This window comes from Larus michahellis, chromosome 1 (assembly GCF_964199755.1).
Source record: "Larus michahellis chromosome 1, bLarMic1.1, whole genome shotgun sequence".
Taxonomy (NCBI): domain Eukaryota; kingdom Metazoa; phylum Chordata; class Aves; order Charadriiformes; family Laridae; genus Larus; species Larus michahellis.
Genome location: NC_133896.1, coordinates 90,467,794 through 90,482,013, shown reverse-complemented (window position 1 = coordinate 90,482,013; position 14,220 = coordinate 90,467,794). Strand labels below are relative to the sequence as shown.

The window sequence follows — 14,220 nt, the reverse complement described above, 5'->3', positions numbered from 1 at the left end:
GGAGAAAAGAACCAAGAGGGTGGGCTAAACTGTGCAGGCAACAGGAAGAAACCCCACAATACCCCACAATACCCCCAGCACTCCAGCTGAGAGGAGGCTGGGCTTGATGTGTCCATGGGAAGGGTCTCCATTTCCCATGGTGTTCCCTGGGGTGCGCAGGCGGCAGGGCAGGGCATTGGGAGCCCTGCAGGGCACATGGGATGCGAGGAGTTAGAGATGTCAAACGGGGCACGCCTGCTCTCTTGGGCCTTGTGCTTAGGGCTGGAGAAGCCCGTCTGTCAGCATGGGAAGCTGCACTGTGGGAACCTGCTGGAGAGCCCCATGATGGCCTGTGCTGCGCACCGGTGTGTGTTAAGACAGAGATACCACTCTAACCCATCAGGAAACCTTCTGTTAGCTGCACAGCTTGCTAACGTAATCTGGAATTTAGATATATCCTTGGGAAAGGTAAACTGTGTGAGGATCCCGGGGTGGAAGGCAGTGATCCTGACCCAGAGACCACTGTAGATGGAGGAGTCAGTGATGCACAAAACAGTGAACCCGAGCACGCGCCCGCCTGTGCTGTGCTGCACCTGCAACATGGCCTTCAGGCCTCTGCTGTGCTGCACATTCCCCCTGGCCACAGGATAACCTCAGGCAGGTCGTTGTAACGGAGCAGGACGTGGGCGGCTCCCGCTCGGTACCGGCTCTTACGCCACGTGCCCGGCCTTGTCTTTATCTAAAGGTGCACCTTAGGTAGAAGAACCTCTCATGCAAACATCCTTTCTGTGTGACGGTGAGAATGATGAACTCCAGGGCTGCCTGGAGTTAAATGAGAGGAGGTCTGCAGAGTGCAGATTGAAGAGAGAGAGAAAGAAGAAGGTGGGGAGAGAAAGGGAGGCAGAGAGGGGAAGAAGTGTTGAGGGAAGTGGCTATAATGGAAATGAGAGCTAAACGGAGAGAGAGGCAAGGAGGAGTGGGGTGGCATGGAGAGAAAGCAGGACGAATAATCTCACAGAATCTGAGAAGAGGATGAAGGGCAGGCTAGGAAGCAGAGGAGGTCATGAGTGGAAAGGGATCATCCCGCCTTGTGCAGCTCTGACGAGGAGGAAAGCAGGTCCCCTTTGTGCAGGAGCAGGTTTGCGCTCAGCTCCCTCAGCAGCCTACCCACTGTGTTTCACTCTCAGCACAGTAATACGTGCCAGAGTCATTCAGAAAGGCATGCTCGATCAAGATGGTCATCGCGTCTCCCTGTATCCCACTGCTCTTCAAACGGCTGCGGAGATCCTCCTCCACATCTGCTTTACCACCAACTAATGCAGAAACCACCAGGATCAGCCTGGAGACCTTCCCCAAAGGAAGCTTATACCAGTATATTTTGATGTTGGAGGGGTTCTTCTTGGAACAGCTCAGACTCACGGACTGGCCTTCTCGTATCACTGTGTCTGGGGACTGTTCCAGAGCCAGCACTGGAAGAGAAAAGGAGGAACACTGAGGAAGAGGAAAACATGGAAAAACATTAAATGGGCACTACGCGTTGGTACAGAAGAGGGTGGGAAGGAACAGGACAGATTAAGGAGCAGTGGAAGGGATGGGACAGCTCTTCCCATCAGCAGGGGAGTTTCCAGTCTCTCTCCAAGAGGCAAGAAACATTCCTGGGCAGTTTGTGTCTAAAACATGAACCATGTGGGGGCTGAGCACAGAAGAAAAAATAGACAGCCCTTGCAGGAGATTCAGGGATTCCTGCCCACGGCATTCAGTGCCCATCCTCAGCACTGGGAGCTTTGGGGAATGGAGCTCTGCCAGCAAGCGGGGATGCAGCTGGGACAGCAGCAGTGGAATCGCTGTAGGTGCTCAGGGGTGAGTTGAGATCACTTACCCATAGGGGCCAGCATGGCCACAAAGAACCAGCAGGGAGCCATGCGGGAAAAGCCCCTGTCCTTTCAGGGACCTGCCTTTTGTCGCTGCCCAGAGACATGGGAAGAGGAAGCCCTGGGTGAGGAGGGTGAGACATATTAGACATATTGGGGTTGGGCAGGACATGAAAGGTGAGAAAGGATTGGCTGGCTGGGAACAGTGGGGAAGGACACACACAGTCACAGGAAACTATAAACCCTGCAGAGATGGGGGGCGGTGGCTGTGTGCATGCGGAGAGGAGAAGGGGGGTTGCATGGAGAGGACCGTGCTGAGGTTGCATGGGAGTCTGAGTGCGTGCAAGGCAGAAAAATGCTGAGAGTTCCCCTCCTGCTTCTGAAGTCCTCGAGAGCTGGAGACATGAGCTATGCAGGACACACAGAGGTTCCTTGCATTTCCCCAGGCATTTTCCCTCTCTCCCCCAGCCATGGCTCATTCTTTTTTTATAGGTATATGAGGGGTCAGTCTGTGTGGGGGTGGGGGTGGGTGTGTGCAGGGCTCCCTCCAGCCCTGGCCCATCAGAGCTGGGGAGAGGAGTAGGAGAGGAAGGTAAATGCCTTTGAAGAGTGTGGCCCAAAGGGGGAGGCATGAGGGAGAAGAGGCGCTGAGGAATGGGGCTAGGGTGGCTTCTCCATTCACTTTCCTTGCTGACAGGCAGTAGCCCAGCTTCCTCCAGAGATGGTTTCTCCCTGGGACTCAGCTGGGGACCCTTGGTTGTCTCAGCCTGGTGCTGCAGCTGTACAGTGCGATTTCATTCACTCCTGCTCCACCAGTGACACCGCTCTACTGCTCTGCTCACAGGCTCAGGGGACTCCAGCCACTGCCGTCCTCCCCACAGCGCCCTCGGGTGTCTCTGCCCAGGGGGACAGCCACATGGCCTCTCCTGAATGGGGCAAACTCGGCACAGGGATGCACAGCCGGGAGAGTGGCAAGAGTGAAAGGAACCCAGGCAACAAATGACAGAGGTCTCCACCATGCCCAGCGCTGCTGGCAGCACCTTTCCCTCCTCATGGGAACTGTCGGAGCCTGTGCCTGGAGCTCTACCTGGTGACAGGCAAAGAGAAGAAATGGCAATGGGCTAGGATCCCTGGTGGTACTCCTGCCTCATCAGGCTGGGAAGAAGGAGGCTAGTGGGATGTCACCCAGCTCAGTGTTTCTCTGAAGAAGACAGTTCAGGAAAGGCATAAGGAAAACTGCGGTTGCGAAGCGGGAGACTCCCACGTACTGGGACGACAGGCGTGCGCCACCACACCCGGCAAACTGCTGCAGGGGCCAGCTGCAGGGCAGGTAAGACTGCGCTGGGGAAGGGATCTGCAGCGAAAAGGGCCGACTAAAAGCTCTTTGTGCGCCTTTTGGAAGCCGGCAAAAGCCCTCGGCCTGTGCTGAGGGCTGTCAGCTGGTGGGCAGTTCACAGAAAACTGTGAGCACCCAGACAGAGGCCCCGCGCAAATATATGGGCGTCCAGGCCTCGGGCTGCAGAGAGTGCCGGAGCCTGGCACTCGCGATGGAGGGCAGCGGAGACAACACCTGCGTCAGATGTGAACAGGTAGATGATCTGCTCGTTCTGGTGGCTGAGCTGAAGGAGGAAGTGGAGAGGTTGAGGAGTATCAGGGAATGTGAGAGGGAGAGTGACTGGTGGACCCGCTCCCTGAGAGAAAGGGAACAGGGTGAGGCCCCACACAAGTCAGAGGACTCGCTCCCCTCTCGTCACCAGGCAGTAGGAGGGGATCGCAGAGAAGAGGGGGAATGGAAACAGGTCCCTGCTCAGGGAAGCAGGAGAATCCCCTCCCGGCCCCTCCCACCTTCCCAGTTGCCCTTGCAGAACAGGTATGGAGTCCTGCAGGAGGAACTGGCTGTTGGAGAGGAGGATGATACACCCAGGCCAGAAATGTCAGAAAGACCAAGTCGCCATGGACCCAGCATCACCACTGGCTCCAAAAGGAAAAGCAGATGGGTCGTTGTTGTGGGCGACTCTCTACTGAGGGGGGCGGAGGGGCCAATATGCCGTCCTGACCCACTTCACAGGGAAGTCTGCTGCCTCCCTGGGGCACGGGTCAGGGATGTGTTGGACAAACTTCCAGCCCTAGTAAACTCCTCTGACTACTACCCCCTCTTAGTATTTCAGGTGGGTAGTGATGAAGTGGGTAGGAGGAGCCCAAAATCGATGTAAAGAGATTTTTGAGCCTTGGGGCGGTGGCTTAAGGGATCAGGAACACAAGTTGTATTCTCCTCTATCCCTTCAGTGGCAATCATGAATGAGGAAATTAACAGGAAGAGGCAAAAGGTCAACTCGTGGCTCCGGGACTGGTGTTATCAGCAGGCCTTTGGGTTTTTTGACCACAGGCTGCTATATGAGTCACCTGACCTGCTGCTGGCAGGTGGGATGCACCTGTCCCAGAAGGGGAAAAGAATTTTGGGGCAGGAGTTAGCAAGGCTTATTGACAGGGCTTTAAACTAGATATGAGGGGGGAAGGGGAGATAACTGGGCCTGTCAGGAATAAACCCAAGGGAGGCATGCCAGGGCTTGAAGGATGGTTGACTAGCGAGGACTCTCACTCTGCCATTTCATTTGAGAGAAGGGACAGATGTTTAGAAATCATGGAAGCACCTGAGAGGGGTCTGGTGGGAAATGGGGCCCACACTCACAAAAAGGGGCTGGAGTCATTGGCACATCTGAAGTGCATCTATACCAATGCAAGCAGTATGCGCAACAAACAGGGAGAGCTTGAAGCCATGATGCACCAGGGAAACTATGACATAGTGGCTATCACAGAAACGTGGTGGGATGCCTCACACGACTGGAGTGCCACAATCGATGGCTACAAGCTCTTCAGGAGGGACAGACAGGAAAGGAGAGGCGGAGGAGTGGCCCTGGATATTAGAGAATGCTGTGAGAGCTCAGAAATCAAGTATACTGATGATGGGGTGGAGAGTGTTTGGATTAGGTTAAGGGCCGATAAAGCTGATATCGCTGTGGGAGTCTGCTATAGACCTCCCAACCAAAGCAGTGAGGCAGATGAAGCTTTCTATAAGCAGCTGGGGGAAATCTCGCGGTCACTTGCCGTTGTTCTTGTGGGGGACTTTAACCTCCCGGATATATGCTGGGAATACAACACAGCAGAGAGGGAACAATCCAGGAGGTTCCTGGAATGTGTGGAAGATAACTTCCTCACACAGCTGGTAAGTGAGCCAACGAGGGAAGGTGCCCTCCTGGACCTGCTTCTTGTGAACAGGGAAGAACTTGTGGGGGAAGTAACAGTTGGTGGCCGTCTAGGGCACAGTGATTGTGAGATGATCGAATTTCTGATTCTTCGGGAAACAAGGAGAGGGGTTAGTAAAACTGCCACCTTAGACTTCCAGAGGGCAAATTTTGACCTGTTCAGAAGACTGCTGGACAAAATCCCTTGGGAGTCTGCCCTGAAGGATATAGGAGCCCAGGAAGGCTGGACATACTTCAAGAGAGAAGTCTTAAAGGCACAGGAGGAGGCTGTCCCCGTGTGCCCAAAAACAAGTAGGTGGGGAAGGAGACCGGCCTGGCTAAATAGGGACCTTTGGCTGGACCTCAAGAACAAAAGGAGAGTCTATGACCTCTGGAAGAGGGGGCAGGTCTCTCATGAAGACTATACGGATATACCGAAGCTATGCAGGGAGAAAATTAGGAGAGCCAAAGCGCAGCTAGAGCTCAACCTAGCTACAGCCGTTAAGGGTAACAAAAAATGTTTCTATAAATTCATTAACAACAAAAGGAGGATTAGGGAAAATCTCCCTCCCGTATTGGATGCAGAGGGAAACATAGTCACAAAGGATGAGGAAAAGGCTGAGGTGCTCAATGCCTACTTTGCCTCAGTCTTTAGCAGTGGAACTAGCTGTTCCCTGGGCACCCAGCCTCGTGAGCTAGGAGACAGGGAGGGGAAGCTGAACGAGGCCATCACAATTAAAGAGGAAGTGATCGGTGACCTGCTACGTCGCTTGGATGCGCACAAGTCTATGGGACTGGATGGGTTACATCCAAGAGTGCTGAAAGAGTTGGCAGACGTGCTCGCCAAGCCACTTTCCATTATCTACCTGAAGTCAGAGCTAACTGGGGAGGTCCCAGTGGACTGGAGGGTAGCAAATGCAGCGCACATCTACAAAAAAGGCAGAAAGGAGGATCCGGGAAACTATAGGCCTGTCAGTCTGACCTCGGTAGCAGGGAAGGTCATGGAGCAGATCATCTTGAGTGCCATTACAAGTCATATAATGGACAAGCAGGGGATCAGGCCTAGTCAGCATGGGTTTATGAAAGGCAGATCCTGCCTGACGAACCTGATTTCCTTCTATGACAAGATGACCCGATTATTGGATGAGGGAAAGGCTGTGGACATTGTCTACCTAAACTTTCAAAAAGCATTTGACACTGTCCCCCATAGAATTCTCATGGAAAAACTGGTGGCTCATGGCCTGGATGAGCGTATGATCTGATGGATCAAGCACTGGCTGGATGGGTGGTCCCAAAGAGTGGTGGGCAATGGACTTAAATCCAGCTGGCAGCCGGTCACAAGTGGTGTCCCTCAGGGCTCAGTGTTGGGACCATTTCTGTTTAACATCTTTATTGATGACCTTGATAAGGACATAGAGTGTATCATCAGCAAGTTTGCAGATGACACGAAGCTAAGCGGGAGTGTTGATCTACATGAGGATAGGGAGGCTCTACAGAGAGACTTGGACAGATTGGATCGATGGGCCAATGCTAACAGTATGAGCTTCAACAAGGCCAAGTGCTGGATCCTGCACTTGGGCCACAACAACCCCATGCATCGCTACAGCCTTGGGGAAGTGTGGCTGGAGAGCTGCCTGGCAGAAAAGGACCTGGGGGTTCTAATTGACAAGTGGCGGAACATGAGCCAGCAGTGTGCCCAGGTGGCCAAGAGGGCCAATGGCATCCTGGCTTGTATTAGAAATAGTGTGACCAGCAGAAGGAGGGAGGTGATTGTCCCCCTGTACTCAGCACTGGTGAGGCCACACCTTGAGTATTGTGTCCAGTTCTGGGCACCTCAATATGAGAGAGATATCGAGGTGCCGGAGCGAGTGCAGAGCAGGGCAACGAAGCTGGTGAAGGGCCTGCAGAATAAATCTTATGAGGAGCGACTGAAGGAGCTGGGACTGTTTAGTTTGAGGAAGAGGAGACTGAGGGGAGACCTCTTCACTCTCTACAACTACTTGAAAGGACATTGTAGAGAGGTTGGTGCTGGTCTCTTCTCACAGGTAATTAGCGATAGAGCAAGAGGGAACGGGTTCAAGCTGCAGCACGGTAGGTTTAGGCTGGACATTAGGAAAAAAATTCTTCATAGAAAGAGTGGTCAGACACTGAAATAGGCTGCCCAGGGAGGTGGTGGAGTCACCATCCCTGAATGTGTTTAAGACTCGTTTAGATGTGGTGTTAAGGGATATGGTGTAAGGGAGAACTTTGTAGAGTGGAGCTGATGGTTGGACTCGATGATCCCAAGGCTCTTTTCCAATCTAAATGATTCTATGATTCTACATCCATAGGCATCAATGTTATACTGAAATTCTTCCATGGCAAAAATTAGTATCTGTAGAACATTCCAAAGCTAAATAAAAAAATACGTGTTTTGGTACTTAGGCCAATATTATCATAAGGATTAGGTGAGAGAAATGCTTTCAAAGAGATGTGGTGAGAATTCCCACATTTGAGCTATTTAACTTAGAAGGTGGGGGGGTGGGGGTTGGGCACGGAATAGTTTTATCCTCATTGAAACTACTTTTGAATCATTTTATTTGGGGAAATGCTGTGTTCGATATGATAAAAACACACATGCACACATGACTCAAGAAAAGGAATTTGCTGAAATACAATTAACAAATGAACACTGAGAGGTTTGGGGGTGTTTTGTTTTGCTTTTGTCGTGGTTTGGCCTCAGACAGCGACAAAGAACCAGGTGCCGCTCGCTCGCGCCTTCCCAATACAGGAAGAATCGGAAGAAAAAAAGGCAGGACTCTTGGGTTGAGACCAAGGCAGTTTAACAGAACAGCAAAGGGAACAGGCAAACAACAGCAATAACACGGACAGAGGAATACACAAACACGGTTACGGAACCGCCGCTCCCGGTCCCGGACCCGGGACGCCCCCGCCCGCTCCAAGCGGCGACTTCCTGCGCCCTCCCCCGGCAGCTCAGGGTGGGCATGGCTCACATGGCATGGGATACCAGGGAAAATTAACCCTATCCCCGCCGGAACCAGGACAGCTTTCCTTTGCTTTGTTTTGCTTTGTGTAAATATAAATGCATAGTATTGCTGTCCATTACCTACAATATTCAGCTTCCAGTAAAAATACACATTTTTAATAATGACACCATCAGCGCAGAGGAATCTCAAAGGGGTTTGAGGGTTGCCCTCAACAGGTGCTGCGTATAGGAATGAGATAGACAAACAACTACACACCTTCCAAAGCCCAAAGGTATTTTTAAGTTGAAGGCTGCCCTCTGAAATAATTTGAAATAGCTCTCTATCTTAGGAAAGGTTTATTATTAACTGATATGTTATTTTTACTTTCTGCCTGTGCCTGTTAATGACCACATTTGGATCTTCAAATTTTCCACTGTGTACTTTTTGTCCGGAGAAAACCTTGGACTAGAGATAAGGCCATCTCAAAAAATGTATTTCTAGCAGCTCACACTTGCAGTGCACCAGTCGGGGCTTGAGGCTGTGTCGAGATCATGAAATTCATACTGTTTCTCACCTTTGTTGGGGTGGCTGGTGAGTATGTTTTGTACTTCTGCTTTTGTGAGTTGTAAGGAAGCCCATTTTCTGAGCAAATTTACAGGGCAGTCTATTGGGGGAAAGGGAAGTCCAGTTTCAACTTGCACAAACTTTACGGCACAGCACTGCAACTTCTTTTGACTGTGTCCGTTCACAATTGCTTGTGTCACAAAATGGGGAACGAAAGCCTTCATAGGGGTTCTCGTCCCAGCACTACTGAAATGTGTGCGTCAGCTTCAAAAAAAGACTGTCTCTCCCTTAAGGAGTACCAAGTATGAAGGTAACACCGCTGGCCAGGAAGTCCTAAAGCTGCTGTAAAGTTTTGGACAATGGCCGCGTGCTTGCCCGCTGGTACTGTGAGTTTTTAGAGAAGTACAGCCTGCAAGTGAGACACTTCAGTCAGTCGCAGGGGGACAAGACTCCTTATGCCAGATGTTGACATATGCCACTTCTTATCTCCCAGTTGCCTTCCCCGTCAACGCTGACGATGATGATGACAAGATCGTGGGAGGCTACACCTGTGCAGAGAACTCTGTCCCCTACCAGGTGTCCCTGAATTCTGGGTATCACTTCTGTGGAGGTTCCCTCATCAGCAGCCAGTGGGTTGTGTCGGCTGCCCACTGCTACAAGTCGTGAGTACAAAAAACTATATTCTTCCCTAAAGCTACTTCTTTCTTCCAGTTCGCTTCTAGCAGGAAGTCTGAGCTGTGAGATCCAAATCTGGAAGGGACTTTGTTCTGACAGGGGACAACCAAGGAATGGGTGGCTCGGTCAGGAAGCTGGGCTGAGGCATCATGAGGGCTTTTCCCCTTCTGCAAATGCTTCTGGGAATGCAGAGCACTTTCTGAAATGGCAATGTGATAATCGAGCAATGAGTTACGGGCTGTGACTTCTTACAAATTGCATGAATCTTGCTACAACTTAGTCACCGGAGAACAGGAAGGGGAATGAGGTCAGGGTGACAGCAGTTTGCCTTTTTCCAGAATGTTTGTATAAAGCACTGTTATATATCCGACTCGTCCCAGCTCAACAAAAGGAACCTGCAGAAACTCACCAGCTGTGCTGGGAGTGGGTAAGATCTCAGTGTGGATCCCCAGGACGCGTTGCAGGACAAGAAAGATGACCTGCATGAAAACAGCTCCCACAGTAGCGATGTTGCAGCGAGCGCATACGGTGACGGGGAGGTTCCTCATAAGCAGGCGGTAGCAGTAAAGTACGTGCCATTCCTTCTCTTTTCCAGGCGCATCCAAGTGCAGCTCGGGAAACATAACCTGGAACTCACAGAATCGACACAGCAGTTGATCAATTCAGCTAAAGTCATCCGCCACCCTCGCTTCAGCTCCAGAACACTGGACAATGACATTATGCTCATCAAGCTTTCCGTACCAGCCCAGCTCAACCGAGCTGTCCAAACAATTCCTCTGCCTACCAGCTGTGTGACCACAGGCACCACGTGCCTCATCTCTGGCTGGGGCAACACACTCAGCAATGGCAGTGAGTACTCTGTGGGAATGTACAGCATCGCAAGGGCCCGGGAGACGCTCTAAGACTCCGCAATTAACTCCAAACTGTGCAGGGTAAAGCTCAGAGAAGTGCTGTGGGACGGGCCTTTTTCACTGATGAGTCCGTATAGGACGGTAACAATTGAACTGCTTTGAAGGAAATCCTTTATAAGGTCCTTCCTCTTGTTCTGTGGTACGAACATGGAATCACTCGAGTCATCCATGTGCTCTTCACCAGCATGTTCACTCCGCCCTAAATTTTGTGGCCTGGCGCTATCAGCTGTGCAGTGCCAAGCACTGGCAATTTAACTAATGCCAATAGAGTTGTCAGTGCTCTGAGAACAAGATCAAAATCTGTGATTGTGGATCTCAAATTACTACAAGAGAGCTCCGTTCTCTTACGCCAATGGTCAGAGGTGTGAATGGTGACTGGTGTCTAATCCACCGACGACAACAAAACCTGCACCAGAGGAGAGGACGGTTTTCCTGAGGCGCAGGTTTCCTCCAGCATATGGGCTACAAGAGTAGCTCGTGGCACCACGCTTGCCAGTTGATGACTGTCTAGGTATCAGAAAAATTAACGTGGCTGCAGTTCCATCTGAACAAAAGGAATCCATGCTGTGATTACCGTTCAGAGGAAAAATGACGACCACTAAAACAGGATGCTCAGTCATTACTTTTCTGATAAGGAAGATCTCCTCCGGGCTCCGAAATGGACTCAGAGATGTCATCAACCACCTCTCTCTATTTTCTTCTAGATTTGTTTCCGGACACCTTGCAGTGCCTGAAGGCTCCCGTACTCTCCACAAAAGAGTGCAGCGATGCCTACCCTCGGCAAATTACCAACAATATGATGTGTGTAGGATTCCTGGAGGGAGGGAAAGACTCCTGCCAGGTAAAACATCTGTCTCTCCTTTCCCATATGTTTCTCTCCTGCCTGTTGCCAGTAGAAGAGGCCGTCGCATTAGAGAATCTGCTACTCTCACTGCACTGGCGCGTCTGAATGTCGTATTTTTGAACAACAGCAGAGACTTAGGGTGAAAGCTGCTTACTGAGTGAGGCTAGCTTTTTTCCCACTCCATGGGTCATTGTCCCTTTTTGAGATGGCCAATACCTCTGCCCTAAACTTCCACAAGCAGACTATGCCACCTCCTGCACCTTGGGCTATTGAAAAGGGAGGAGTCCTGCACCAGAGAATCAATAGTAATCACGGTGACTTCAGAGCTTAGGACACAAATGTTAGGTTTGGACTCACCAAAAATTACATAGCCTGTTCCAAGATCCGGGTAGTCTGGAAAACGAACACACCTGACAATTGGTCTGCATTTTACATGTGCCAAGCTCCACGGAGTTATTTGGCAGAATAATGTTTAAGACACCCATATCCTAAGCGTCTGCCAAGGACTGCATCCATCCAAAATAGGCAGCTTACTCATCCTCAGCTGCGGTGCCCTTGGAGCTAAAGTAAGGCACAGGAGCATCAGGTGTAGAGTGGTAATCAGAAATGACCTCTGTAGAACTTCAGTGCAGAAAAAGCCCAACGGAGCTCCCTCGACTGTCAGTGATTTCTGGGATCTCTGGCTCATCACTTCACGCTCCTCTCATTTGCTGAATATCCGTATCCTTTATGTGCACAGGGGGATTCCGGCGGTCCAGTAGTCTGCAATGGGCAGCTCCAGGGCATTGTTTCCTGGGGTATTGGATGTGCGCAGAGAGGCTATCCCGGAGTTTACACTAAGGTTTGCAACTACGTCTCCTGGATCCAAGACACTATAGCTGCCAACTGAGACGCTCTCTCTCATTCTATGATGTGACCTGTTTCTTCTCCTCATCATTTTCTTCCGTTTTGGGACTGGACACACCAAAATTATCAAAAAATAAAGACTTTCAGGCACCCCTTCTTTGTGCAACATTTCTCTGGGTACTTCCATAGGCCATTTGTATGGAGGGCAGAGGCAGGGAATATCACTCCAAGGAAAATATTTAATATTTGTAGTGCTTCTCAACTAGCAGGATCTTGCACCATTTTTCAGCTTCATCTTCAGGAGCCTGTCAGTGAGTTACAGGCAGCCATCCTTTCTGTTTATCAGCATGTACTCAGGTGCTACAAAACTGCCTAAAAAAGCCGACAGAGTGCGCTGAATCATACAGGCAGCAGACTTCTACTGTAGAAAACAGCAGGCAGCAGCACAAACGCTCCCCATCGCCCCCACTCTCACCCCCACCCCTGGCTATATGACTGAACATTCCTTAGTGGAACCTCTCCAAAAGCTCCACTTGGGAATGAAACAACCTCTTGCTAAGGGCTTGTTCTCTTCATGGACCAGTCCCCAGTCCTCTTCCAGTCCAGTTCCAGTCCTCTTCAATATATTCATCAACGACCTGGATGAAGGGATGGAGTGCACCCCCAGCAAGTTTGCTGATGATACAAAACTGGGAGGGGTGTCTGACACACCGGAAGGCTGTGCTGCAATACAGAGAGACCTAGACAGGTTGGAGAGCTGGGCGGAGAGAAACCTTATGAAATTCAACAAGGGCAAGTGTAGGGTGCTGCACCTGGGGAGGAATAACCCCATGCACCAGTACAGGTTGGGGGCTGACCTGCTGGAGAGCAGCTCAGTGGAAAGAGACCTGGGAGTCCTGGTGGACAACAGGATGACCATGAGCCAGCAATGTGCCCTTGTGGCCAAGAAGGCCAAAGGCATCCCGGGGTGCATCAAGAAGAGTGTGGCCAGCAGGTCGAGGGAGGTCATCCTCCCCCTCTCCTCTGCCCTGGTGAGGCCACATCTGGAGTACTGTGTCCAGTTCTGGGCTCCCTGGTTCAAGAAGAACAGGGAACTGCTGGAGAGGGTGCAGCAAAGGGCTACGAAGATGATCGGGGGACTGGAACATCTCACTTATGAAGAAAGGCTGAGAGATTTGGGTCTTTTTAGTCTGGAAAAGACAGCTGAGGGGGAACCTTATCAGCACTTACAAATACTTAAAGGCTGGGTGTCAGGAGGATGGGGCCAGGCTCTTTTCAGTGCTGCCCAATGATAGGACAAAAGGTAACAGGCACAAACTTGAACATAGGAAGTTCCACCTAAACATGAGGAGGAACTTCTTTACTTTGAGGGTGGCAGAGCACTGGAACAGGCTGCCCAGAGAGGTAATGGTCTCTCCGTCTCTGGAGACATTCAAAACCCATCTGGACGCGTTCCTGTGCAACCTCCTCCAGGTGAACCTGCTTTGGCAGGAGGGTTGGATGAGATGATCTCCAGAGGTCCCTTCCAACCCCTACCATTCTGTCATTCTGTGATTCCCAGGGCAAAGGCACGTTCAACAGCAGGATCGTGGTGAACATGATAGGGCGGAAGTGGCAGGTAGGAGAGACAGACCACAGGCCTTGATTCCACCTCCTGCCCCAAGCAGCACAGAGAGGGCACCCATCCCATCCTGACCAAGGGACAAAAGGAAGTGGGAGTGAGGACAGTCAGGCTGGGTTGGACTGGTCCAGAGACGTCCAGGTAGAGTGGAGTGCAGCCTCAAGGGCTGAAAGGCAGCTGAGCTCTTCCGTGTGATGGAGTAAGGAGCACTGGATGAAAGTCAAGCCTTGAGGACACTCATCTTGGACAAATCCTGGGGACCTCATCTAAGGCTGGAATCCTGTGTGATGGGACCCCACTAGAATCTCTTTGAAGTCACAGGGCTTTTTAAGAACCCCAGAACTGGTTTCAGCAAAGGTCTTCACCTGGGACACCTGAGCAGTGAAACAGTCTGCTTAGGGAAAAGGGACAGAGGGCACCTTCCTTCCACAGAGAGGAACTTTCTATCCCTTTCTCCCATCACCAGACAGCATTAACACACATTTGTCTTTCTTGGCAGGACTTTAATGGGAAACCAGCAGTCTACGTGAGTACCGCAAAGACCCTCTCACCCAAATATTCCCCCATTTTTCTTGAAAGACGTAGGGCACTGGGGAACACACCAAAGGCTGATGGAGGTACTCGGGGGTGTGGTATCCAAGGGTTTCCAGTCTGCCCTGCACTCAGGTAAGGTTTGTCTCTAAAATTGGAGCAGGTCTCTC

The 14,220-nt window shown here is 51.1% G+C and overlaps 1 protein-coding gene across 2 annotated transcripts; it reads left to right on the top strand.

Annotated features, from left to right (window-relative positions):
- The first annotated feature begins 200 nt into the window (after positions 1-200).
- LOC141737817 (trypsin I-P1-like) lies at positions 201-11,974 on the top strand. Of its 2 annotated transcripts, none has more exons than XM_074572792.1 (5): positions 201-218; positions 9,052-9,284; positions 9,893-10,146; positions 10,913-11,049; positions 11,792-11,974. In XM_074572792.1, exons 1-5 carry the CDS (start codon positions 201-203, stop codon positions 11,939-11,941), a joined length of 792 nt encoding a protein of 263 aa, XP_074428893.1. In that variant the 3' UTR covers positions 11,942-11,974. The 2 variants fall into 2 exon arrangements, with proteins under 2 accessions (XP_074428893.1, XP_074428894.1); XM_074572793.1 differs by lacking the exon at positions 201-218 and adding an exon at positions 8,610-8,649 and having other exon boundaries at positions 9,116-9,284.
- Positions 11,975-14,220: the final 2,246 nt, after the last annotated feature.

Coding starts and splice junctions, on each gene's coding strand:
- LOC141737817 (XM_074572792.1), top strand. Junction 9,285..9,892: donor GCTGCCCACTGCTACAAGTC/GTGAGTACAAAA, acceptor TCTCTTTTCCAG/GCGCATCCAAGTGCAGCTCG. Junction 10,147..10,912: donor CAACACACTCAGCAATGGCA/GTGAGTACTCTG, acceptor ATTTTCTTCTAG/ATTTGTTTCCGGACACCTTG.